The sequence below is a fragment of the Ochotona princeps genome, chromosome 14, assembly GCF_030435755.1.
Source record: "Ochotona princeps isolate mOchPri1 chromosome 14, mOchPri1.hap1, whole genome shotgun sequence".
NCBI classification, from domain to species: Eukaryota; Metazoa; Chordata; class Mammalia; order Lagomorpha; family Ochotonidae; genus Ochotona; species Ochotona princeps.
In genome coordinates, this window is record NC_080845.1 from 22947970 (window position 1) to 22972950 (window position 24981).

The window sequence follows — 24981 nt, forward strand, 5'->3', positions numbered from 1 at the left end:
CTGGTCAGAAAACAGGGAGCCATCATCTGCTCTTTGTGAAATGGGGTGTGCAGCAAAGCACATGTGGTAGCAATAGGAAAAATGTATTTCCCCTTGGACAGTTTTCAAGCATCGCTGTTTGGATAATTTGAGGGTTTTTTAAAATGTTGAAATGTTCTCCCAAGATGGGGTTGATTATGAGGATGTGTCCTGGACTCTGCCAACAGAGAAAACTTGGCTGAACTAGAGGGTTTTCTTTTTCTTTTTTTTTCAAGTTGTATGTACTTTCACTAGGGCTAGAACTACTTTCTCCCAGTCACTCCTTATTTAAAAAAAAAAAACACCTCACTTTTTACTTTGAACCAGTTTAAAACTCTCCTTCACAGTACAAAGGATTTGCAGCTTTCTTCCCAAATTTAAGCCCCAGGCTGCTTGCCAAAGTGCGAAGCCAAGTGCTGAAGATAATCTCACTTTCGTAACCTATAGAGCCTTGAATTGATAGGAGTAACATGCTCCCAATGAGTTAACACCATAAGCATTGCCCTCACATTTTGCCAATTCCTGAAATTGCGTCTGACTGTCTCAGTCTCAGGGTCCATGGCCAAGGTCAAATTGCAACTATAATGAAGAACCTACAGCTGATGTCTAGCAAAGTCAAAATTTCTCTAGGGAAGGAGCAAAGGTAACATGTGAGTTAACTGAAACCACAACCACACAAGAGAATTTGAGATCACGGAGAAAAGAGGACAGAGTGCAGGAAAAGGCTTAGGTAATCATAACTGTGTGACTTCAAGCACTCAAGCAGTCACCAACCCTTGGGCCACGTATGTAAAATAGGAATGAGGAGTCTTTATTGAAGGTAAATGCACACATAAAGTAACCGTTGACAAGCTGCTGGCTCCTCCTTCCCTTCAAGCAGCAGCAGCGGCAGGGCCCTAGCAGTCATGGCCAAGATCAAGGCTCAGGAGCTTTGCAGCAAGAAAGAGGAGGAGTTGCTGAAGGACAACCTCAAAGGGGAGCTGTCGCAGCTCTGCTTCACCAAGGTGGCCAGCAGAATTGTGTCCAAGCTGGCCAAGCTCGCCCGGGTCCTCACCATCATCAACCAGACCCAGACAGAAATCCTCAGGAAGTTATACAAGGGCAAGAAGTACAAGCCGCTGGACCTACAGCCCAAGAAGACGCGCACCGTGTGCCGCAGCCTCAACAGGCACGAGAAGAAACTGAAGACCAAGAAGCAGCTGCGGAAGAGCTGGCTGTACTCACTGCGCAAGGACGCGGTCAAGGTCTGAGCCTAGCCGGCGGTGGCAGTAGCAGCAATACACATACAAAACGTAACAAGTAAAAGGAGGGGAGGCAAGGGGAAAGGAAAGTTGCTGGTTCAGTTCTAGGCACAGGGCAAGTTTCATCTTGCCTAGTATCATTCATTCCTTGCTTATCTCTTTCCAGATGTGATATGAAAATTAAAGGAGGTCACTGGGATGTGCCGCAGTGCCATGTACACGTGAGCGAGCCATAAGAAGGCAAAAACAATTACAGAAAAAAATAATTTAAAAAGACTAGGAAAGGTTCAGATCTCAGAGGTATCTGTACTCTTGTGTTCAGTGCAGTCTTATTCACAATAGCCAAGACATGGAAGTAACCTACATGCAAAAAAAGTAATGATAGTAAATTAATAGGAGGATATAAAGAAAATTCAGAAAGTAATGAGTATGTGTGTGGCATAGATCATGGTGATAGCTTTGTGAATGTACGCTTCTCTCCAGTCAAGCTGTACACATTAAATAAGGGCAGCTTGTAGTATGTTGACCACACCTCAGTAAAAAGACTTCAACTCTCAGCACCTGTTGCAAATTTTCTGTAAATCTTAAACTATCATATGATAAAAAATTTTATTTTCAAAACTTGAAAGAACAGAACATGGGCCCACCTCAGATAATGTTTCAGGGTTCAGATCTAGGTACTGTCCCAGATACTCACAATAGATTCAACTGCCTTAAAGACTCCTCAAATAGAAAAAGAAGCCAAATAGCACACATCCAAGCATGCCATCTAAGATCTGCTGCGATATCTGTGGAAAGAATGCCAAACTTCCAGGCCATGCCATGCATTCATTCAGCAAATAGGCATTGAGTGCCTACCTTGTCCTTGATTCTTTACTGTAGCTGTGAATAAAGCAGTCAGCAAATGATGAGGGTTCTACCCACATGGAGCTTACATTTCAGTAGAGAAAGACAGATAGGCTATTTAAAGGAGCACGATAAACGACGAGGAAGATGATGAATAAAAACAAAGTAGAAAGGGACTAGAAATGAGGGCTTTGTTAAATTCAAACAGATTAGGGAAGTTCCAAAAGAGAATGTAAAGACTTAAAAGGAAATGGGCCAAGAAAATACTAAAGAGAAGTTCAAGAAAAACCTGTAAATATTCCTAAGTGAGATATCAGCTGTTGTAACTAACAAACAGCAGAGCATCTGATGTGCTAGAATACGGAATCAAAGAAGAAAGTAAGAAGTCTAGCAGCAGCATAGCTTATGGGAGCCTGTTTTTCACTGGAAGGCCTTGGAAACCACTGGGGTGTTTTGACCATGGTAGTGAGATTGTCTAATATCTTAACATGATCATTCTGGTTGCTAGGTCTAGAAGGAGAAGAAAGGCAAAAGGAAGAAATTGAGAGTTCATTAGCATTCACCACAGATAGAAAACCTGTAATATAAAGGAATGATCTCTTCACCAAAAATTACAACAGTGCTTGCAGAGGGAAAAAATGTGGTATAATTCCCTAAATTGATCTCACCATCCAAAAACTGCTACCATTTAAATGCTCATGAAGAGATGGAGGCCAGTCCATGCAAAAGTCCATCATTTAATTTCTAGGGTGCAGTCAGGCCCCCGAGATATCATATATTTGTTATATATAAGTAGCATTATAACTAAAAAGGATAGAGAAAACAAGTCTTTCAGTGATGTGGCAATCTGATCTGTTTTACAACTGACTTAGCTCCCAAATGTGAAAGCAAAGAATGATGGAGCCAAATTCATCAGTGACAGAAATAAGGCACAGGCAGCCTATACAGTTAAACAACTATTCTGCAGAACTGAGGGACAAACAGCCAAAGGAATCTTAGCATGGAGAAAACAAGTGTGATAGGTTGAATGGCTTTTTTTAGTTGAAAGACTTTTAGGATGATCAAAATCCACATTGACTAAAAAACTGTTTGCATAAATAAGAACTTTGAAGAAGACAACATTTTTGAAAAATTGTAAAGGAAGGAAGTACTTAGCAAAGAGGGAGATTCAATCAAGACAATTTCTCTGTACGGGTGAAAAGGGATTTCCACTGCCCAGGAGCATTAGGGTTGGTTTGAGGACATCCAGTGTGTACCTGATTGTGAGATTGGAGCATCTACGATGAAGAAAATAACTCTTTCTTCCATGACTTGTAGTGCCTTCAGGGAGAGCTCTCTTTTGTGGCCCGTGAGGTTATACCACATCAGAAGAAGACTGTGAAGCTAACTAGGGCTGACAGTTAAAAGAAAGATATTTTTATCAACCTAAATTGAATACCTCTACTCTGTTCATACCCAGAATGTCTTTGTTTACAAAATCATTTTTAAAATAGCAATGACTGCCAAAGAAGGCACAGTGGTTTGTTTTCCGTGGAAGCAAGATACCAAAAACACGTAATACCTAAGCTTTGGGGATCCATTTAGCTTATGGCTAAATCATAGAATCGTTGATGGAGATGGATGCGGAGGTCATGAAGAGAAGTCACCAACAGTAAAAAGATGACAAATTCATTCAGAATATAGAGAAGATTTTAAAAAGTTGGACACTTTAGAATCTATAGTTGATCCTGTAGATTTTTAACCTTAAATATATCAACAAATTTGTCTGGATATGTTTCCTGAGACAGAAGATGATAATACAGCCTTAAAGGGGGACATTATTATTATTATATATAAAGCATATGGCACAATCTTTTTTCTTTCACCTCAGTGCATATGGATACAGGAATCCAATTATAATATAGTCAAAGACTCAAGTACTAAATTTACAAAATTAAAAATTTGGTTAATCACTACAGCTGATTTTGCTAGCAAAATTTTCATGTTGATTCCTTTCTTAAGCCATCTTTCAAAGAACCATAACACTCTTTGCAGTTTATTTATTTATTCAAAAAAATTATTGAATTTGCACTACAGACCGCTATGGGAGATAAAAACCACAATACTGTTTCTTCAGCAAACCTGCAGCCTATTGGCATACCAGGGCACTTCAGAGTGTTAATGAAAAAATGGAATTAAGGACACATCAGTTTAAGCCACTGTTTGAGACACTGGCATCCATATTGGAATACCATTTGAGACCCTGCTTCTCTTCCTCCAATTCAGCTCCTATTGTTGTGTCCAAGAAAGCAGTGGTTAATGACTCAAATACTTGGCCCTCTGCTACCCATATAGGATACTCAGATGGAGTTCCAGGATTTGGTTTTATCTTGGCCCCACCTTGCCTGTTTCAGTCATGGGGAAGTGAGCCAGAGGGTGGAAGAAAATCTCTTTCTCCTTATCGGTCCACCTTTCAAATACATGTGTAATTGTTCAAAACTTAAAATGGAGCTTGAACATAGAGATATTTGCATTCTTGTTTTAAATATCCTTCACACAGGAAGTCACAAAGTAATCAAAATATCACACTATGCCCATCATCATAGAAGAATATACTGTTACAGTCTGCAAGAAGGGATACGTAATTCTACCAAAGGGGAGATGATAACCATCATTTGTTAAGTATTCACTGGGCACCAAAAAACATTTTAAACACGTTTTTATGCCAAGTCATTAGACATCAAAACATCACCATGAAAAACTATAGAAAACTGCAGATCATGAAGGATGCTATATAGAGAAAGCAACACTGGAAGCAGAATTTTTAAGATAAGCAGTTTGCAAGCTAGAGAATGGCATCAACATGGAGGGAACAGCATGAGCCAGAGCACTGAAGCTCAATATCTGGAGATAATTTATCAGTGTGCATAGCCAAATTGAATGAACAGACCAGAAACAAGAACAAACCAAGGCTGATAAAGTTGCCCATCAAACTGGACTCCCAGAACTACAAAATGCTCTTCTATTAGAGATGGGCTTATTAAACAGTTCCAAAGTCAATCTCTGCTTCCTCTTAGTTCTCCTTTAATTCAACAGCTAGCCCTTTGACTCATCAAAATAGATATTCTATGACAGACAATCACAAAACTATCCACTTTAAAAGACATTTTATTTTTATTTGAAAGGCAAAGTCACAAAGAGAGAAGAAAAAACAGAGAGAGAGAGAGAGAGACCAACCTTACATCCACTGGTTCTCTCTGCAAATGGTTGCAACAGCTAAAGCTGAGCCAGCCTGAAGCCAGGAGCCAGGAGCTCCTTCCAGGTCTATCACTTGGGTGCAAAAGCCCAAGGGTTGGTACTGTCTTCTGCTGCTTTCCAAGGCCATAACCAAAGAGCTGGATCACAAATGGAGCCACACAGACTTCACCAGTGCCCACATGGAATGCCAGCACTGCAGACTGAGTCTTAACTTGCTATGCCACAGTGCCAGCCCCAGAACTATCCACTTTAATAAGCAAGTCATGTTAGCATATCAATTAGCAGTAGGCATTTGGCCTGCTATTAAGCCAGTCCTTAGACTTATTAAGTCTTATTAAGGCAGCCTACATTCAATGTCAGAGTGATATGTGGTTCAAGTCCCAGCTCCACACCCAGTTCCAGCTTCCTGCTAGCACATATGCCACCACCCACATTAGAGATCTGGACTGAGCTTCAGGCTTCTAGCTTCAGCCTGGCCCAAGTCTGGTTGTTGCAACTATTTAGGGAGTGAACCAATGGATATATACAAAATCTCTCTATCTCTTCCCCCTTTCAAATAAGTATAAAAATTTTAAAGTACTGACTACTTAGTAATGTTTACATGACTACTTAATACTGGCTCTTTGAAATGACTCCAGGCGCTTGGTCATGGAGTTTAGAAGATTACATTTTACCATATCCAAAGTTTCTGCTATGTTATTCATTGTTTTATTGAAAAAGTATTATTCAATTTTCCATTAATTTTATAAGATGTGGAAGTAAGAAATAAGGTAGATATTTGACTTAATTAAGTTTGCAAGCCACAGATACTAGGAGATACCTAAATAGATATTTCAGAAAGTAAGCATTAGCTCCGTCCCAATGTGTTTGCAGGCATTTTTTGCCTTTTGGTAAATCTCTACTGAGAAAGGTTTTGGAAATACAGCAAAAACCGTGAATGTGATACAAAGTGTTCAGAATTATTGGATAAATCACACACCTAGATAGCACCCAAGATGGCCCAAATCACTCTTTGCTCATGATACATCAAGATGAGAACATCTATTCTGGGAAACAATCATGAAGAGTATAAACCACTTTAACAAAAAAAAAATTCCTTTCAAGGGAGTAAGGGGAGTTATGGAAGCAACTCAAGAGATAATCTACTCTGAGAGAAGATAGTAAAATTAAACTTTGATGCATAAGCTAAGGAGAATGCTAGGGGGGTAAAAGCTTGAAGACACATGACAGCATGGGGATAAGAGATAAAGCAATACCATGGAGAAGAGAGATGGACAGCCCAAGATTAAAGACTGTCACTGTTAGACAAGGTGAGAACTAAAATGGGGAAGAAAGAGAAAAAAGTGCATGGTGATTCAGAGGGTTCAAGAGAGACAACTGAGGGTTCCAGTGCTGGATGTCTTTATATCTACTTAGGATAAAATCCACTGATTTGAATGAGATGCCTGAGACATTTTTGCTTTTATCCCTTCCATCAGCCCCACATCTGCCCATTACCTGGTTCTGATAATCCCACCCTCAAAGTAATTGACAAGATAGCGATGTCTCCCCACCCCAGTGCCACCAGTGCATTCAAACCACAGTTGTCCCTAGCTGGTAGCTCTCACAAAGGCTTCACAAGTGTTGTCAGAACTTTCTCTGTTAATCCCCAATCCACCCCACTCACAGCCACCAGAGAGAAATTGCCAAAGTGAAAACTGACTTTAGTATGCCAAGGTTCTTTGAAGACAACAAAAATGCATAAATTTGCCCAAATCGACTTACATCCAACCCAGCTTTCCTCGCCAAGGTAACTGTAGGCCATTGCCTCTCCCTATCTGTGCTCTGGTCATGCAAACCTTTTCATGTGCACAACACACCTAGGTCTTTCTCAAGCTACCCACTCTTGCTGGAAAGTTCTTTCACTTAATCGTGTCCATACAGAGGGCTTGTTATTTTCCCTGAGGCTTCAGGCTAAATATCTCCTTCTCAAAAGTTCCTTCAATGGCTGGTTTGTCTAGGAAAACACCTGACCATGGCCCTTGAGGAAGGATTTAAGAGTTAAGAAACTCAATTAAGAAACTCAAATAAGAAAATTCACTACCAAATTTCAAGCACCAGCACTATCACTTGTATGACCCCAGAGCAGATGAGCTTAACTGTTCTAAATATGAGTTTTCCACTGTAAAATACAGAAAATAAGAAGTTATTAACTGGCTTCTTGGTCAGAGTAAATGAATCAATAGCTAAGGAACTTACGATGGTACCTAGTCCATCAAAGTGTTTGCTGTCACCATGGCACTACAACACTTCCCTCTAACACCTCAGTTTGTGTGTTTTTGTATGTTTACTTTTGGTTTACCACAATTTCTTAATCTCCAAAAGTATAGAAAACTAGTCTACATCCCCAGAAATTATAATATGCCATGTGTCCAACTAACATTTGATCAACAAATAAATTAATAGTATGTTCACTTCAGTTGGTTGGTTCTCGGGGCATCCAGCTGTTGCTAAGAAGATTGAGCCCATAGTGACCCTGCTCGATAAGAACACTGGGTAAGGGAACAGGGTAATTCCAAGCTTTGTCAGTGAATCACTAGAAACCTCACTAAGAGAGAGAGCAGATAAAAGCATAGAAAGTCGTGGTGGGGAAGGCCACATCTCAGTTTGGTGTAAGAGTGAGGTCAAAATGCAGTTATTTCTACCACAAAGACCATGATTACATGAAACATGGAAGTGGCAAAATTTGATAAGGCCAAAAGACAGCACCAGAACCAAGAAATAGATGAGAAGGCCCAAAAAGGATGTCAGAAGAGTGACTGGTGTAAAATTGAGTTACTGAAGCATCAAACATAAAGAAGAGAAGCAGAAAGTAAAGAGCCGAGCCAAGTATAAGGTCACTAATAACAGTAGAAAAGGATCCTGAAGATCAGCATAGGAAGAGATGACTCAAATGGCAACTCAATGTTCTTCAAAAGATGCATGAGCATTGAAAAAAAAAATCATTCAGTAAAGCAATGGAGGGTAAGGAAAGTGCTGTGACTCCTTCCTGGTCCTAGGTATTAAAGGAAATGGGAGGATTCTGGATTAGAGATGAGAGGTGGGATAGTTGAGAAGAATATATTGAGTGGAGATGCCAAACTCGGAGTATTTGGGGGTCTTGGACTAATCTAACAAAGATGTAGGCTGGAGATGCTGCAATGGCTCCCTGGGTCTTGTTCTCCACTCTACAAAAGCTGGAGAAGCCACAGGCTGATTTTCAATAAAATCCAGTCTGAATATAATGCCAACCACCTCAACTTTTGTAACATCTCTCTCCCCATTTCCCTCTGTCCTGAGGTGGACCACAAATATTTTGCTGCAAATCAATGAATGATTTCTTTTTCCTGTAGAATGCCCCAGGAGACATCACAGGAATGAAAGGGCAGATAACATCCCAAGCTCATTTTCAGGAAAAAGACGGCACCCAGGGTTACTGACAACACTGTAACTCCCCAGGGGGGAAAAAAAACTCAAGCTGGAATTTGTCTAAGCAAATACAGGAATGTGCCCTTTTTCTCATTTTTTCTTCCATGCACTGCCTGGGTCGCCTCTTAGATCAGAGCCAAGTCCACAACCTGCATCAACCAGATCGTGGGGACACTCAGGAGGCATGCTAGCACTCAGCCCTGCCTCATTTTGAGCAGTAGGTCAGGTGAATTACTTCAAATACATGCAAGGCCCTTCTGTTTCCATGGTAACTGCTCTAGGAACCATAACAATGTCAATCACAGAAATAGTGAAATCATAACTTGAACCCATCTTGCTGACAAAGATATCTTGAGAAGTAGCCACAGCTCAGTGTCAGACTTCTTGCCTCTCATCTTGGAGAGAATGCTTTGTTTACGTTGAATCAGTTAGGGGAAGGAGGAGAATGGCGGTTAGTAATTTTCCCTCTGCTTCGCTGGGCCTACCTCTGTCTGTATTTTGCTGATACGCTTGTAACTCATTTTCACTGCTTGAAATTACAGATGGAACAATTCATTTTCCAGCTCTCCTTCCTGCAAAAGTGTAAGCCCTTGAACGCAAAATATTGATTTGTTTCCATATACTTATTTAAAAAAGAATGGCGTATTTGTTTTCATTACATTGTGCCAGTTGTTTTAATTTCTTTGTGGCTGTTTTGGCAAAGCAATGTTACAATACATGAAGATGAAGTTCAAATCCTGGAGCTCTGAAATAAGATCCAATGTCTAGACATCTAGGGTGTATACTGAGAAATGGGGCAAACATCTCAGTTGACAGATTCTTACACAAAGAAGTCGAAGAGTAATTCTTATTTCTTTCTTTCCTCCTTATGTAAAATCTACACTCTAGATTCCAAAGCAAAATCCCACAGAGGTAAAATGACATAGTAGCATATTCATAACACCCACTTTCCACATAATTCTCACCAAGCAAAAGGCATTTGGGCACATTTTCCTTTGAAATCTGCTGGTTATTTTATTTGCTTACTCTTTTCTTAATATAAACTATCAAGTACTTTTGTTCTGCCTAATATTTTTATTTTCCCCTTCTACTTTAGAGGATCTCAAAGCAAGAACATTTCTGTGAGTTTATTAGAGCCTTTGGTTTGGATACTGAATTGTTACAAAACCAATATTTTTTACATTTTTCTTCTTAATAACATTCTTTGACCCAGAAAGAACTAAAAAAATAAGCTATTTGATGTCTAAAATTGCAGAGATAAACTGACATTGTGTTCTGAAGGTGTCTTTTCAAGAGAAAAATGGAATTTTTAAAAAATGTAATCAAGTTATACAGAGCCTCTCACCCTCGGGTCATCAGTTCAGATTTGTCTGAGGTTGGAAAGTTACACAAACTTGCACTGGTTTCTGGGCTGTTGGTGCCCTCTGAGAAATGAGTTGGAGGTCCCAGGAGAGGTCATTGCTTTGTAGTCACCACCCCATAATTGACACCTATGAGTTCTCCATGGAATAACAATTCCAACAAAATCCGTAGATTGTAGCTCCCTAAACTGGTTCTAAGCACCCTCATGTTTGCAACTGTGTGTTCTAAAATGTAAGTACCAGGAAGAACAGAATACAGGGGTTTTTAGTGAGTCTAGAAAGTCTCAGACTGCTGAGGTGGTGACCATCTTCCAAAGGATGAAGGTAAAGAGGAAAAGAGGCAGCAGGCCATAAAAAGAAATTAAGTAGACTCAACAGAAGAAGAGTAAACTTCCTTCAGGACTAGGGAGGGGAGCTTTCTCTGGTCCTTGCCTGGTTCCGACTTTGGGTCCCAACCCTCTCTCTCAATGACCATCAGGATCGCTCCAGAAACCTCGCAAAACAAACAAAAAATCTAGAATAGATAGACAGAGAACAACAAGGAAAGCATAGAATCAAACAGGAAATGGTCAGCGGGGATGCACTTATACCTTACTAGGTGGGACCCAAAAGATTAGTTACTCCTTACTAGGGTATTGAAGATTTCTCTGCACACCCCTCCTAAAACTGCTCACCTAAACTGTTGACATATGTCTTGTTAGAGTTATAGAGTTAGACTACCCAAAAAACAGCCAGGTTCAGCAAAATCATGCCTCAACACTACAAACTGCTACATACTAAAATTAAAATAGACACAAGACAGCTGAATAGTAATCTATAGCCATTTTAAGGTGTACAGAACCCGGTTGTATATAAACTAATAATTGAAATGTCAATGTAGAAGTCACAGGATGTGGTTCAGAAGTTGCATTCTTTTTTTTCTCTCTCTCTTTTAACATATTGGTTGCTCAATACCATGTCAACTAATTCCATAATGTTGTAAATTGTCGTTAATGTTATGTCGGGCTTTAAATTGATCGGGATGATATTATGCCGGCTCTACCTTCAGACCAGAGATGGTCTCCCGCAGAAACTGTTGAATTTACCTGGACAATAAGATGCTGGACTGTGTGCTTGGTAAATGCTTGCAATGAAAGAATCTCAACTGAATTTGAACTGTGGCAATGCAACAAGGTGGAGGAATCCACCATGGGGGGAGGGTTTGGGGAGGAGTGGGGGGAATCCCAGAGCCTATAAAACTGTGTCACATAATGCAATATAATCAATAAAAAGAAATCAAGTAGACTCATTAAAAATATGAAGAGAAAGATGAAGACAAAGTAAAGGGAATAGAGGACAGACAAAAGGGAAAAAAAAGGTGAAGAAAAATGGATCTAGGAAGGAAGGAGTAGGAGATGTGGGACTTTCACCATGACAGCGAGTAGACACCACCCCATCCCAATAGGCTTTTGGTTATACAATTTTCACAAACAGAATCTTCTTTTTCACGGATTTCACTTTTTAAATATTTTTTATATTGGAAAGTCAGATATACAGAGAGGAGGAGAGACAGAGAGGAAGGTCTTCAGTCCATTGTTTCACTCCCCAAGTGGCTACAACAGCCAGGGCTGCATCTATCCAAAGCCAGGAGCCTGGAGCCTCTTTCGGGTCTCCCTTACGGGTCCCAAGGCTTTGGGCCATCCTAGACCACTTTCCCAGGCTACAAGCAGGAAGCTGGATGGGGCGCAGGGCTTCCAGGATATGAACCGGTGCCCAAATGGGATCCCAGTGCATTCAAGGCAAGGACTAGCCACTAGGCTACCATGCCAGGCCCAGATTTCACTTTTTACAAATGCTACATTGGTCCCAAATTCAAAATTAATAATTATACTCCAAAGAAAGGAAGACATTGATATTCCTATTTTGCATTCCTGGAAGGAAAGCACTACTTCATCCTACATTAGAAGAACAATGGATAAGGAGTTGTAAGGATCCAGAAAGGATCTATCCAGTGATGTACTATAGCCATATTACACACACATGCATATGCCAAATATATATGTGTGGAGAGAAGGTTGGATGTGTAACTCCAGTTACAGCATATACATCATTGGAAATATACTCTGAACTGGCATTTTTTAACATATTGGTTACTCAATACCATGTCAACTAATTCCATAATGTTGTAAATTGTCGTTAATGTTATGTCGGGGCTTTAAATTGATGGGGATGATATTATGCCAGCTCTGCCTTCAGACCAGAGATGGTCTCCCGCAGAAACTGTTGAATTTACCTGGACAATAAGATGCTGGACTGTATGCTTGGTAAATGCTTGCAATGAAAGAATCTCAACTGAATTTGAACTGTGGTAATGCAACAAGGTGGAGGAATCCACCATGGGGGGAGGGTTTGGGGAGGGGTGGGGGGAATCCCAGAGCCTATGAAGCTGTGTCACATAATGCAATGTAATTTATATATATATATTTTTTTTTTAAAAGGAAATACACTCTGATAAGGAAGTAGCTATTTAAAGAGTGATTCTTGACTTGTCTGAAGTTCAGACACTTTGGTAAACTAATGTGAATGAATTACTTTGTGAAAAAAGCAGCTCCTTCATTATCTACTTCAAGAACATGAAGACAAACAGAGCTACCTTAAGTTAAAGAAATAGTATAAATTAATTACAAAGAAATGACACTTGGGAAAAAATTTATGTAAAGAAATAATACATGATGTTCTGAAGGTGACAGGAACATGGTGTGATATGTGAGAGAACATGGGATTTGGCCTTTATCACATCAATAATTCTTTTTAGAAGAATTCTCTCTTCCTCTTTATCATGGTATATACTTAGCAGATTAATCTAGAGTTAACTCTTCAAGTTTCTCTTTATCCACTAGATTCCTGTTGCAGAACTAACTTGGTTGCAAAGGTCCTGTAGCCCAATAGCCATGGCTCTATCAGAGGATAAGGTCAATACATTAAAAAGGAAAACATCATCGGAAAAGATTCCTCTCCTATTTCTTGTACTTCCCTGTGTTTGGATATTTGTCCTTGCAAGTCTCCAGGAAGAGAAAAAGTTTCCTCCTTAGATTCCTCTATAGAGCTTAGAGGAAGCTAATCATTTTCACCTTCTCTATGTATTTACAATAAGGAATTAAATTAATTTGCTTCTACTAGACATAAGTGACTGCCTTCTTCCCCTGTTGGAAACAGAGGCTCCTAATCCTATTCTTCTATCTGGTTGTAGCTAAAGAACCTTGTGTTGGAAAAGTTTGACATTTCCCTAATATTGCTTGATTGCTGTTTTATTTCCTATTTTTTTTCCTAGAAGAGAGATTTTAATTAAATGGCATTTCTAGCCTTCAACAATAAAGTAATACAAGTTGCCATTTATTGAGTAATTATAATGTGTTAGTTCAGAGTTAGATGCTGTATTCACATTTTAATTCTAATAATTCCTTAGGGTGGATATTATTATTTACTTTGTGCCTATGAGGCTAGACGTTAAGTAACATGCCTAAGTTAACATTGTTATGAAGAATGCAAACCCATTTTTAGCATTTGAGTTTGTGGTTCTGAAAATCTCAATTATCAAGGAACAATAAAAATTTCTTCAACCTCCCTATTTTTCTCAATAACTTATTTTAAGATTTCTGGTCAGACTAAAGACCCAACAGACATGTCTTAACATTCCCTTCCCCAAAACACAATTGTAATAATACAAATGTACAAAAACAATCTAACATCCAAGAACAAGCAAATAGAAGGGAGAAAATGACAGCAACAAACTTTTAGAAACCAGAGGGCAGATTGAAAGGTAATTAACATACCAGATCCATGAACGCTGAAACCTGAAATGGTTTGAGGGATAGTCTAGAAATAAGCCCATGCATGTGGAAGAACTCAAGGAATCTCAGGATTTTATGACTCCCTATATTCATGAAAGTTGAGATATAGAAGAAACTGAAACAGGAAGTATTACTGAAAGCTTGAATAAGAAGTTACATCCGTGTTACCTCCCTTCTTATCCCAGAAGATCAGTGGCATACTATTAAAGGAAGTGAATCCAGGAATCCAAGATTCTGGTCTTAACATCATTGAGCAGAGGAAAAGAATGGCATTTTCTACTGAAAACTGTAGAAACAACTGTGATCTACTTACTGAATGGGGAGGACATCAGTTCTTTTACACGATTCAGCAAAAAGAATGATGAAAGCCAAAACATTTTCCTCCGGAAGATTAGTAGATTCATTTCTGAAGAAAATTACCAACACAATAGGAAAGAATGGAAAATGATCCTATTTGGTTTCATGCAGACCTGTCAGCTAAATCTGAGAATGTAACCCACCCATTAATAAGTAATGCAGAAGATTGCTTACGTCCCTAAACTTTTGTGTTTTTGTTTTTGTTTTGTTTTGTTTTTAACATATTTTATTTTGTTTTATGATATAGTTCCATAGGCTCTGAGTTGCCCGTGCCCTTCCCCAAGGCTCCCCCCCACCGCCATTGATTTCCCCTCTAGTTTTACAATGGATGTCCTTCCTGAACAGTCACAAGTCCATCGTACTGTTACTGAAGTATTTCCCAACAATGTAGGCATGCACATTGCCAGGGAGAGGGTCCCTAAAATTTTGATGTCTTTATCTTTGACCAAAAAGCTCCAAATAATCGTTAAAAAGCTTCTACATGAAAGAAATCAAAATAACCAGCATTAAAAATACCCTAGAGAAAGAAAATGCACAAGTAGAAGAAAGTGTCTCCAAAAAGCTAGCCTCTTGACAAATGCAAGAATATCATAAGGATAAATGCAGAGCATCTATTTAAAAAAAAAAGTCTGTAAGTCAGTGTGGCTCTCACATTACCTTGCTATCTGTGTACTCTGAAGGGGAAGTCTTCTGGAAAAAACATCACACTGCCTACTGTATTCAAGGCTCCCATTCACCCACATAGGATGAGGTTCATTCACATCAACCTGTGCAAACCACCAGCTGTTAAGTAGCAGATCACCAGAGCAGTGCTGAGTCCCGGAGTATCGGCCAAGCTATGGCTTGAATCCTCAGAGTTCAAGGTGGAGAGACTCAGAGATCTGCCCACTGTGCTTTGGAGCATACTTGCCAAGGAGGCCTGTGTTTGCATCAGTCAAAACCTGGCACTGTAGAATCAACATGACCCAAAACCACTAAGACATTTGCTCTGCCTTTACTACCTCCACATTCTCCACACTGGTCATGTCAGGAGGTCATGACCTAAGCTCTGGTGATTTAAGACAAAGTTGAAGGCTAGAAGAAGACCATGGAGTCTATATTGCTTCTTTTTTTTTTTAGATTTATTATTATTGGAAAGCTGGATATACAGAGAGGAGGAGAGACAGAGAGGAAGATCTTCCGTCCGATGTTTCACTCCCCAAGTGAGCCGCAACGGGCCGGTGCTATGCCAATCCGAAGCCGGGAACCAGGAACCTCTTCCAGGTCTCCCACGCGGGTGCAGGGTCCCAATGCATTGGGCCGTCCTCGACTGCTTTCCCAGGCCACAGGCAGGGAGCTGGATGGGAAGTGGAGCTGCCGGGATTAGAACCGGCGCCCATATGAGATCCCGGGGTGTTCAAGGCAAGGACTTTAGCTGCTAGGCCACACCGCCGGGCCCTATATTGCTTCTTAAAAAAAAAAACTTAAGAGCTGAAATGATATCAAAAAGGTTTATACCTCTTGCAAGGACAAAATAAGAAATTGCTGTAGAATATAGCACCCAAGTTCCAAAATCATCTATGACAAGAACAATAGAATTATCAAGGCCTTCAGAAGCATCCAGGAATTACTCTATTCAACGTGAGGCAACTAAACATGCTGAAGCTTGCTCCTGGGGGGACATGGGCATTTCTGCATCCAGACTGAAAGTGCTTCCCAGAAGTTGGATGAATTGTATGGCACATGGCTTCAAGCTGCTTCTCTAAACAGTAACTACAAGGAAGCATGGGAAGTCACACACAAGATGCTTAATGCAGAATCTTGAAGTGCCCAAATAGCCATACAAACCGCTGAGAATCACTCAAGAAGAGTATCACAGAGTCCTGAAGAAGACCCCCTGAAGAACCTGTGAGTCACGCTTGCTTCAACAGCACATACACTAAAAGAAGCTGAAAGTCATGCCAAAAATGAACCGGTGCACCGAGACCATGTGGTGGCTCACCACTCTGGCCCAGCCAGGAACCACAAGCTGCAGGTGGAGAAAGCAGCAGCAGCAGCACTAGCAGCCAAGTCAGACAAAAATGAGGTTGCAGACAAGAAGCCTGTGGTGGTGATGGTGCTGAAGGCCAAGAAGCCGAGGGCTCTTGGTGTCAAGCAGAAGAAGCCTATGGTAGGGAAACAGTGGAGCTATTTTGTGTGTGTGTGTGAATATTCACCATTTTCCAACAAGCAGAGAAGAATACGAACTTCCTACCCTCTTGTTTGTTCCTACCCTCTGTGTTCTATCACTGCCCTGGAAATATTATTTTTGGTTATTGGGCCTCTAGTGGCTCTATCTGCAAACTTCCCTCTGCCCTCCACAATGCAAATTTGTTTTTATTTTGTGATTTTAGATAGATTTCTCAATTTTATCTTTCAACCTTTCCATTGCCTTTCTTTTCACTCATTTTTAATATTTAAAACGGTCATTTGATCCCAACAACCAGCATGAGCATAAGCTGATTGGTGTGACGGACGGTGTCAGACTCTGTACTAGCAAACTCACACAAGAATCAGGCATGGGATCGTCTCAGATGAAGTTTCTTTGGAGATCCCTCCAACTGAACTGCTGATCTTAGAACCCCAACCATGAAGAGACTGTCAGCATGAATAGGGTTCATTGTGATTTGAACTGAGAGATTGGCAGCAATCCAGAACTGATGAACTATCAAAACTGTATGAGCAGGACCCTCAGAGCGTGCCTCCCATTAGGGATCTGGGATGGGTGGGAGGCTGGGTGGGGTTTTTCCCTTTGTTTTTTTCCCTGACCCCCAGATACAGGGTAAAATGATATTGATGTGGAAACAATGGTATAACCCACTTTCACCCTGTAGCCCTTGACACTTTGTTCCCTAATCAACTAAGTAAGATTATTAAAAAATAATTTTAAAAAAATAAATAGTTCATTACACTGAAAAAAAAAAAAATCTGTCATTTGGAAGTGAGAATTTGTCTAGTGGTTAAGAAACTTGACATCCAAATTGTACTTGGAGTCACTGACTCAGTTGCTGATTCCAGCTTCCTGCCATTCCAGACCCTGGGAAACAGCAGATTATGGCTCAATTCGTTGGTTTTTGCCACGCACATGAAACTCTAGGATTGAGTTCCAGTCCCAATCACTGAATATTCACACACACAAAAAAAAATAGCTCCACTGTTCTGTTCTATAGATTCCAACAAGCCTAATAACTTTCTTTCTTATATCCTTCTCTGACCACTTGAGTTACAATTGGCAGTGTTCCTGCCAGTATAAATCCATCTCTACCATAAACTTCCACCAAGGTGACTCATCACATTTTTGGTCCATACTCACACAAATCTGAAATAGTTCTGAAACAAGCTTGGCAACAGCCTCAGCACAACCCCTTCCAGTAAGTCTTTCTCACTTTCACAGTATGCAAAGACAGAACTTTCAAAGATTGAAGCTTTTGGTTCATTTTTTGATGAACAATTCCTTCTTCCATTCATTTCTCTCTTGTCAATTTTGTGACAAGCTGAGTCCTGTTCATCCAAAGTCAAAATTCCAAATGTTCCAAAATCCTAAGCATTTTGAACACCAGCATGATGCTGCAAGTGGGAGATTCCACCACAAACTTCATCTGATGAGTCACAGTCAAAATGGAGTTACGTTTTGTACTTATACATGGCTCCTACCTACAAGATATCTGATTGTATGTATATAAATGTGTTTCAAAATTTTAAAAATCTGAAACCCAAAATACTTCCAGTCCCAAATTTATCAGATAAGAGATGCTTATTCTCTGTATGCAATCAGGAGGATCCAGGCTAGCTTCAATATTGTACCAAGAACTCTTACTCAGCGAGCAGTGAGTTTCACTGCTCATAAATGATACTCTCCCAAGTGCCTTGTCACTTTATGTCAGGGATCACATTTCCTCTAATTTCCAGCAATCCATTCCTTCTTCTCATCTGAGAGCGCCCCAGGAAGCCATATTTCTACTGACATAATCACTGCTTGTGATTACATTTTCCCAAAAGAAAAAAAGGCTGGGGGAATTTTTTCCAATTCTCCTCCTTTCTTTCTGAGTCCTCACCAGAACTGTCTTGAACAACCGTATTTCTACCAAGAGTTTCTTTATGGAAATCTTAGCCTTTTCAAACATGTACCTTATGACTCTTCCCATTACCCAGTTTCAAAGTCTTGATGATATTTTTAGATATCGCTATGGCAACACTCCTATCATTGTTATGAAAATCTTGGGTAATTTTGGCTGTCATAATAAAGTATCACAGACTGGATGGCTGGCACAGCAGAAATTTGGTCTTTTTTGCAGTTTTGGAAGTTAGAAGCCATGGATCAATGTTCAGAAGGATCAATTTCTGTTGAGGTCTCCCTTTCTAGGCTGCGGATGCCAGCTTCTTGCTCTGTCCTCACATGGAAGAAATGAAGGTGGGGAGACAGTGAAAGGTCTCTTTCTCTTCCTCTTCTCAGGCCAATAACCTATGTTTTAGGGGTCACTTTTTACCACTTCATTTAACTTAATTTTCTCCTGAAGGTATAATCTCCATGCAATCACACTGGAGGTTTTTACTTGCACATGTAAGTTTCAGCAAATAATCAGGCCACAGCAGATGACAAGAGGGTTGTCACCAAAAATGCAACCCTGATAGACAAGGCGCCACAACCATAGTGTAAGGAATAAACTACCTCCTACAGTGCCAGCAGTAGAAGATAACCCAAGTACTTTGTCCCCTGCATCCATGTGAAGGGCCCAGAATAAGCTTCTGGATCCTGGCTTTGGACTGGCCCAGTTCAGTTGGGGAGTGAACTAACAAATAGAGGGTGTGTGTGTGTGTGTGTGTGTGTGTGTGTGTCTGTGTGTGTAATCCTGTCTTGCAAGGAAATAAATATTTTTTAAAAAAGATAAATGGAAGAATTTGAATAGATACATACATATATATAATATTGGGCAAAGAATAGGATGAATTAGTGCAATTACATAAAAAAGTGAACAAGAAATTTGGATATTATTTCTAGGAAAATGAAAATACTGCAATTCCTTTAATAACCACTAAATTTGTTTTAGATCCCAGGTACAGATTGTCAAATTAGGCACCCTCTTTAATCCCTGCCTCTCTAGCATTGGTCTTAGCAAATCATCTCTCTTACCTGTTTATATATTCTCCCTATATTCTTTTTCACCAATTCTGAATACCAAACTACACATTAAGCATAGTATTTCACACATATGACATATTTGCAAATGCACATTGTATTATTTACAAATTAAAATTTTAACTTACTTTCATGGTGTTTTCTCAATTTCCTTACTGTCTTACTTTTTTCACTCAGCACATTTTTAGATCTGTCTAAATAAATCTATCTATATTGCTGTGAGTCTAAGTTCACCTTGCACTGCTGTAACAAATACCACAGACTGGATAATAATGAACTAAAAGGCCAAGATAAAGGAGCCAGGAACTGGCAAGTGACTTCTTGTTGCATTATTCCATGACAATGAGATAACGAGAGGTCAAGAAAAAAGACAAAGGGGCTCAAACTGATGCTTTGACAGGAATCCACTCTTATGATCATGAATTTACTCCCACAGGTTCGTTCAAGAAAACAGTACCCACATGACTCAGGCACTTCCCCTTAAGCCTCCCCTTCTAACACCACCATACTGAAGATCAGGTTTCCGTTCAAGGAACTTGAAGGGACACATTCAAACCATAAAACTGTGTGAACACCTAGTTCTTTGCTTCTAATTCACAAGAATTCTTTAATATGTATCCACAAATATTCTTTAATCAATAATTATGTGATCTCTGATCAACAGGGAGATTGTCTCCAACTTTTAGTTACCACAAAAAAGGAAATTCCTATAGAATGTGCACTCTGAGTGCACTTAAGCTTGACCAAATAGTACTTGCTGACCCAGTCAACACTTCCATATATCTGCTAAACTTGGCACCTTCTAGTTTTTTGATTATGACTATCCTAAGAATAATACAGTAATATTTCCAGGCTTCTGTTTCTCAGATTATTAATAAATTTGACTAATGTTTCATATGCTTATTATTCACTACATGGCTTTTTTCATCTTTGTGAATTATTTATTCATACCATTGTTTATATTGCTACTAGTTTTCCATATTTCTCCTTTTTATCTTGAAGGAAATCCCTTTGCAGTCTGTAAGTTGTTTTCATTGACTTAGAAAACTAAATAAAAATATGACTATTAGTAATGCCATGAAAACCAAAAGTTTCACAGGAAAAGAAATTTAATCAAACTCATTACATGACTCAGATGTGAATAATGCTAGCATAATAATGTGAACACTGAACGTTGACCTAATAAAAATTATAAACAGAAAGGAAAGCAAAAGTAAGCAGAAGGAAGACATAAGCAAGATATGAACTAAATCTTCGACTTTTATGACAGGAAGATAAAAGCAATTTAGTGTGTTGAAACATGTCCCAATAAAAAGCTATGTTGAGGTTCAAGACTCACTATTTCAGAATTGAACAAATTACAAGGGGTCATTTAAGAGGTGATCAAGTTCAAATGAAGTGATTAGTTGGCTTCTAACCCAGTATGACTGAAGTGCTTATAAAACAGGAGGAAATTTGGACTTAGAGAAAGATCTTCACACAGAGAAGATAACATGAAGACATGAACTCCATATGAAGCTGAAGGTACATATTGCATTGCTTCATCTTTAGACCAACAAACACCAGTATTACCAGGTAACAATCAGAGTGGAGAAAGAAGCATGCAACAGATTTCCGCTCAGCCTCAAAAAGAAATTTATCCTGTTGACACCTGATCTGAAACTTCTGATCTCTGAAATGATGAGACAATGGATTTGTGTGATTTGCGCCATTCAATTAACAGAACCTGTTACAACAGTCCGGGAAAATAAGTATAACAGCTAAACAAAAATAGCTTAAAATCATAAGCAATATCAGTGTATATGTGATATTTTAACATGGAGGCAAACATCAACGTAAGGGATTGACTCTAGGAAACGAGAGAAGTGTGGAGAAAGATGAAGTGGAGTAAGTCTCTGTTCTTCACCACTATGAAGTCATGGAGAATTATACACATTCTCAAATGTTTTTTCTTGTTCTTTTTATTTTAAAAATGTCTCTTAAAAAGCTCTCTTGCCATATTTTAAGTCTCTGTATCATCAAGAAGACATTTTTGTTCTAGTTAAAAATGTTGGATTTAGGCTTCAAACTATGTTGTTGTATGGCTTTGTGGCCTTATGAATTATTGAGCAAGTTTTGGACCTGGACCTAAATTCCAGCTGTTTTTAAGAGCCAAAAGAGTTTACATTTCAAGACTTTCCATAGTGATCAGCAGCTTTAGTGTAAGACAAAAATAGCCTTGGTCCAGAAACTCTTGCTTGTTAAATTATACAGCTTCAAGTGCATAAACTTAAACCTCAGTGCCTCAATTTCTTCTTCTGTAAAATTGGATAATAAGACAGTACTATAAAGGAATTCTGTATTTTGATGAGAATTGATGAGAATCAGCACCATTTCTGGTTCATGCTAGTGCTTAATCAATGGTGACAATATAATTATCATAGTCACATTCAGAAAGGTTTTCTTCATTCTTGATCAGTTATACCCTCAGCCACTTGTTTGAAACTGTGCCTTCCCCTTTTCCATCTTTTATCCTTGACTCAAACTGTTTGTCAGTTTTGCTCACTAGTTGCATGGTGACAGTGAAGAATAAAATCTCTGATTCTAAATCTAGACGTACAACTTATTATACCAGAGGCACTGAGCAATTCATCTAAATTTTTTGAACCTCATACCTTAACTAATGAAGCTGAATTAATAATATCTATTGTAATTATTAGAAAAAAATACTGAAAGGTCTAGCACCATGTTAGGCACAATACACAGGCACAGGGAAAAGCTGACAAGTAAATCCCTTTTCTAATACTCAGGGTAATATTCAACAAAAACAATAACATATTCTCTTAGTTTTTTCATGGAGGCATTTTATAAATATTTTAAAGTAGTGTCATCCTTCAAGATCATATTTGAGAAACATGAACATTGTATACACATGGAACATGCACATATTTTTAATCTCTGTACTTAAAAAATAGGCCAAATAATATGACTTACAGTGCTCCAAACAGATTATTTTAATTGGATTAATTTCCAACAACTTTGCAGCCTTTGACCCTTAACAGGTATAAGGTAAAATGAATAAATTGTAATATTTAAGAAATCTGTACTATAGCTTAAAATGAGAGCTTTTTTAACATTGGCTACTGTTTAAAAACAAACACTACAGAAAACTTCAGCTTTACCACAGAGCTAAAACAGCCATCACCAAAAGACTCTCAAATGACTCCTGGATGAATTCTTTCAAAGAGTGCTCTTCCCAATCAGCTTTTAAATGATCTGATTTACTAAGATGTATCTTGCATGCATATCTTCAGGAACACAGCTATTGTCCAAATGAAGAACAGTCACGGCTAGATCAAGGTTCCCCCTGCTTGGATGCCCATTATCAAAGTGAGCAGGAGCAGGGGCTGAGTTTAAATCACCATGCCCCCGCGTAACAGCCTATCCCTTCCCATGCTAACCACTGCTGTGGTATCCTGTCTTGTAGAAGACATAGGGTTTTTTAAATAGTTGAGTTCAGCAATCTTCCAAAATGCTGATGCAGCTCCCTGGGCTAAGAGAATGCAATATTTCTGCAACAACCTTCCATAATCTGAGGAGCAGCTCTCTTAGGTCAGCAGCGGTGATAGTGGTTCCCTGTCAACCAGGAGAGATTGCTTCAAGTTTCATTTGTAGCTGGAAAGAATTTCTCCCCTTTCTTGTTTGGATAAAATCCACACCTAGCACAAAGTGCTGAAAGATGTCATTGCAATCTGTCTTCTCTTACAACTCTTCCAAATCTGAGAGTGTACTCCACCCAGATGGTTACTAACACAATGTCACCTGCCTTTCAAGCACACTTGAACTTCTTTTGGTATCATTGTCTATGGGACTGAATTCAAGCCTAGGTTGTTATTTCCAAACAACAAAGACAGATAGCCTTTTTTTTTATTTGTAAGATACCTTTATACTTCACAAGTCCTCTCCAGAAGTTATACGAAATAAAAATCATCATATTCTTGGTGCAGAAAAAATAAGTTATAGAACACAGTTCTGTTATTGCTACAGATGCTGAATCTAGGCATGAGCCACTTCTGAAGAGATGTCAACAGAGCAAGGCTGGACACCAACAAGGTCACTAGTCAGCTGGGGACCTGTGTCAGACACAGCCCAGCAGAGGTTCTTATCTTCACCACACAGTGTCAGAGCACAAGTCCACTTAGCAGAAAGGAGGAAACGCCACAGTTGTTAGAACTTGGAAAGCTCAGTGACATAAGAATGAGGTTGCACTTTATGAGAACAAATGGCATTTGTTGAATATTTGTCATGTGGTGGACACTATACTACATATTTGTCTTATGTATTTGCTAACGTAATTCTCAAAACAAACCAGTGCATCAGGTGCTATTATTATCTGCATTTTTCACGTGAGGAAACACAAAAATCAAATTCTTTACCCAGGTGATAGCACAACCTGGATTCCAAATCACTCTTCTTCACTGTTCCCACCACTGGTCAATCTTTCTTGTTTCCTTTTGTCTGTTTGATTGCTTGCTTGCTTCCAAAGTAAAAACAAAATGTCCAGAAACAGATCAACATATTCTTACATTATTCCAGTCAAGTATTAAAATGCCCTTAGACTTCAAAACTAGGAATATTTTAACTTCTCAGGGGAAATTGGGGGTTTCCATTCATCACCATTTGATACTTACAAAAGAAATCATACTTCTCTATTCTATTGCCTAGTATTCCATTTTTGTCCATATGGCTGTTCATGGCACAATCTGTACACAAGGTATAGATGGTTATTTAGAAAATTGTGTCCTTCATTCAAATGTGTCAATATTTGCCTGGCATTTAGTTAGTGGTTTGCTATTAACATCTTAGCATTGGATATGCCTACCATCTGCTGGAGGGTTTTTTATTTGTTTTTGGGGTTTTTTTTTAAGATTTATTTTATTGAAAAGTCAGATATACAGAGAGGAGGAGAGAGAGAGAGGAAGATCTTACATCTGACGACTCACTCCCCAAGCAGCCACAATGGCTGGAGCTGAGCCAATCCAAAGCCAGGAGTCTGGAGCCTCTTACTGATCTCCAACGTGAGTGTAGGGTCCCAAGGCTTTGTCCTCAACTGCTTTCCCAGGCCACAAGTAGGGAGCTAGATGGGAAGCGGTACCACCGGGGTTAGAACTGCCACCCATATGGGATTCTGGCACATTCAAGGCAAAGACTTTAGCCACGAGGCTACCACGCTGGGCCCCATCTGCTGGAGGTTTAAAGATGAATGAAACATTTCCTGTCCTTAGGGAGTGGCAGTGAGTAAAAGGTGGAAAAAGCCAACTGCAGTGCAATAGTGTAATATTAATAATGTGAGCCGAGAGCTGGCCAAGAACAAGAAAAAAGTAGTATGTTTACAGAGGGGTGAGCTGTAACTACCCAGGTGGTGATATTTGATCTGGGCTTTGAAGATTATATGGGAGTCTACTATATAAGGAAAAGGAGGTAAAAGTCAACCCAGGTGCATGTATGGC

At 39.3% G+C, this 24981-nt stretch overlaps 1 protein-coding gene and 1 pseudogene across 1 annotated transcript; both read left to right on the top strand.

The window, feature by feature from the left end:
* The first annotated feature begins 923 nt into the window (after positions 1-923).
* On the top strand, positions 924-1268 carry LOC101536076 (large ribosomal subunit protein uL29-like). Its single transcript, XM_036496713.2, has one exon. The coding sequence runs from the start codon at positions 924-926 to the stop codon at positions 1266-1268; it is 345 nt and encodes a 114-aa protein (XP_036352606.2).
* Positions 1269-4674: 3406 nt separating this feature from the next.
* Positions 4675-16141, top strand: LOC118759915 (large ribosomal subunit protein uL4-like; annotated as a pseudogene).
* Positions 16142-24981: the final 8840 nt, after the last annotated feature.

What these genes read in the sequence shown, in the direction of transcription:
- LOC101536076 (XM_036496713.2), top strand. Translation starts at nt 924, where the DNA reads ATGGCCAAGATCAAGGCTCAGGAGCTTTGCAGCAAGAAAGAGGAGGAG.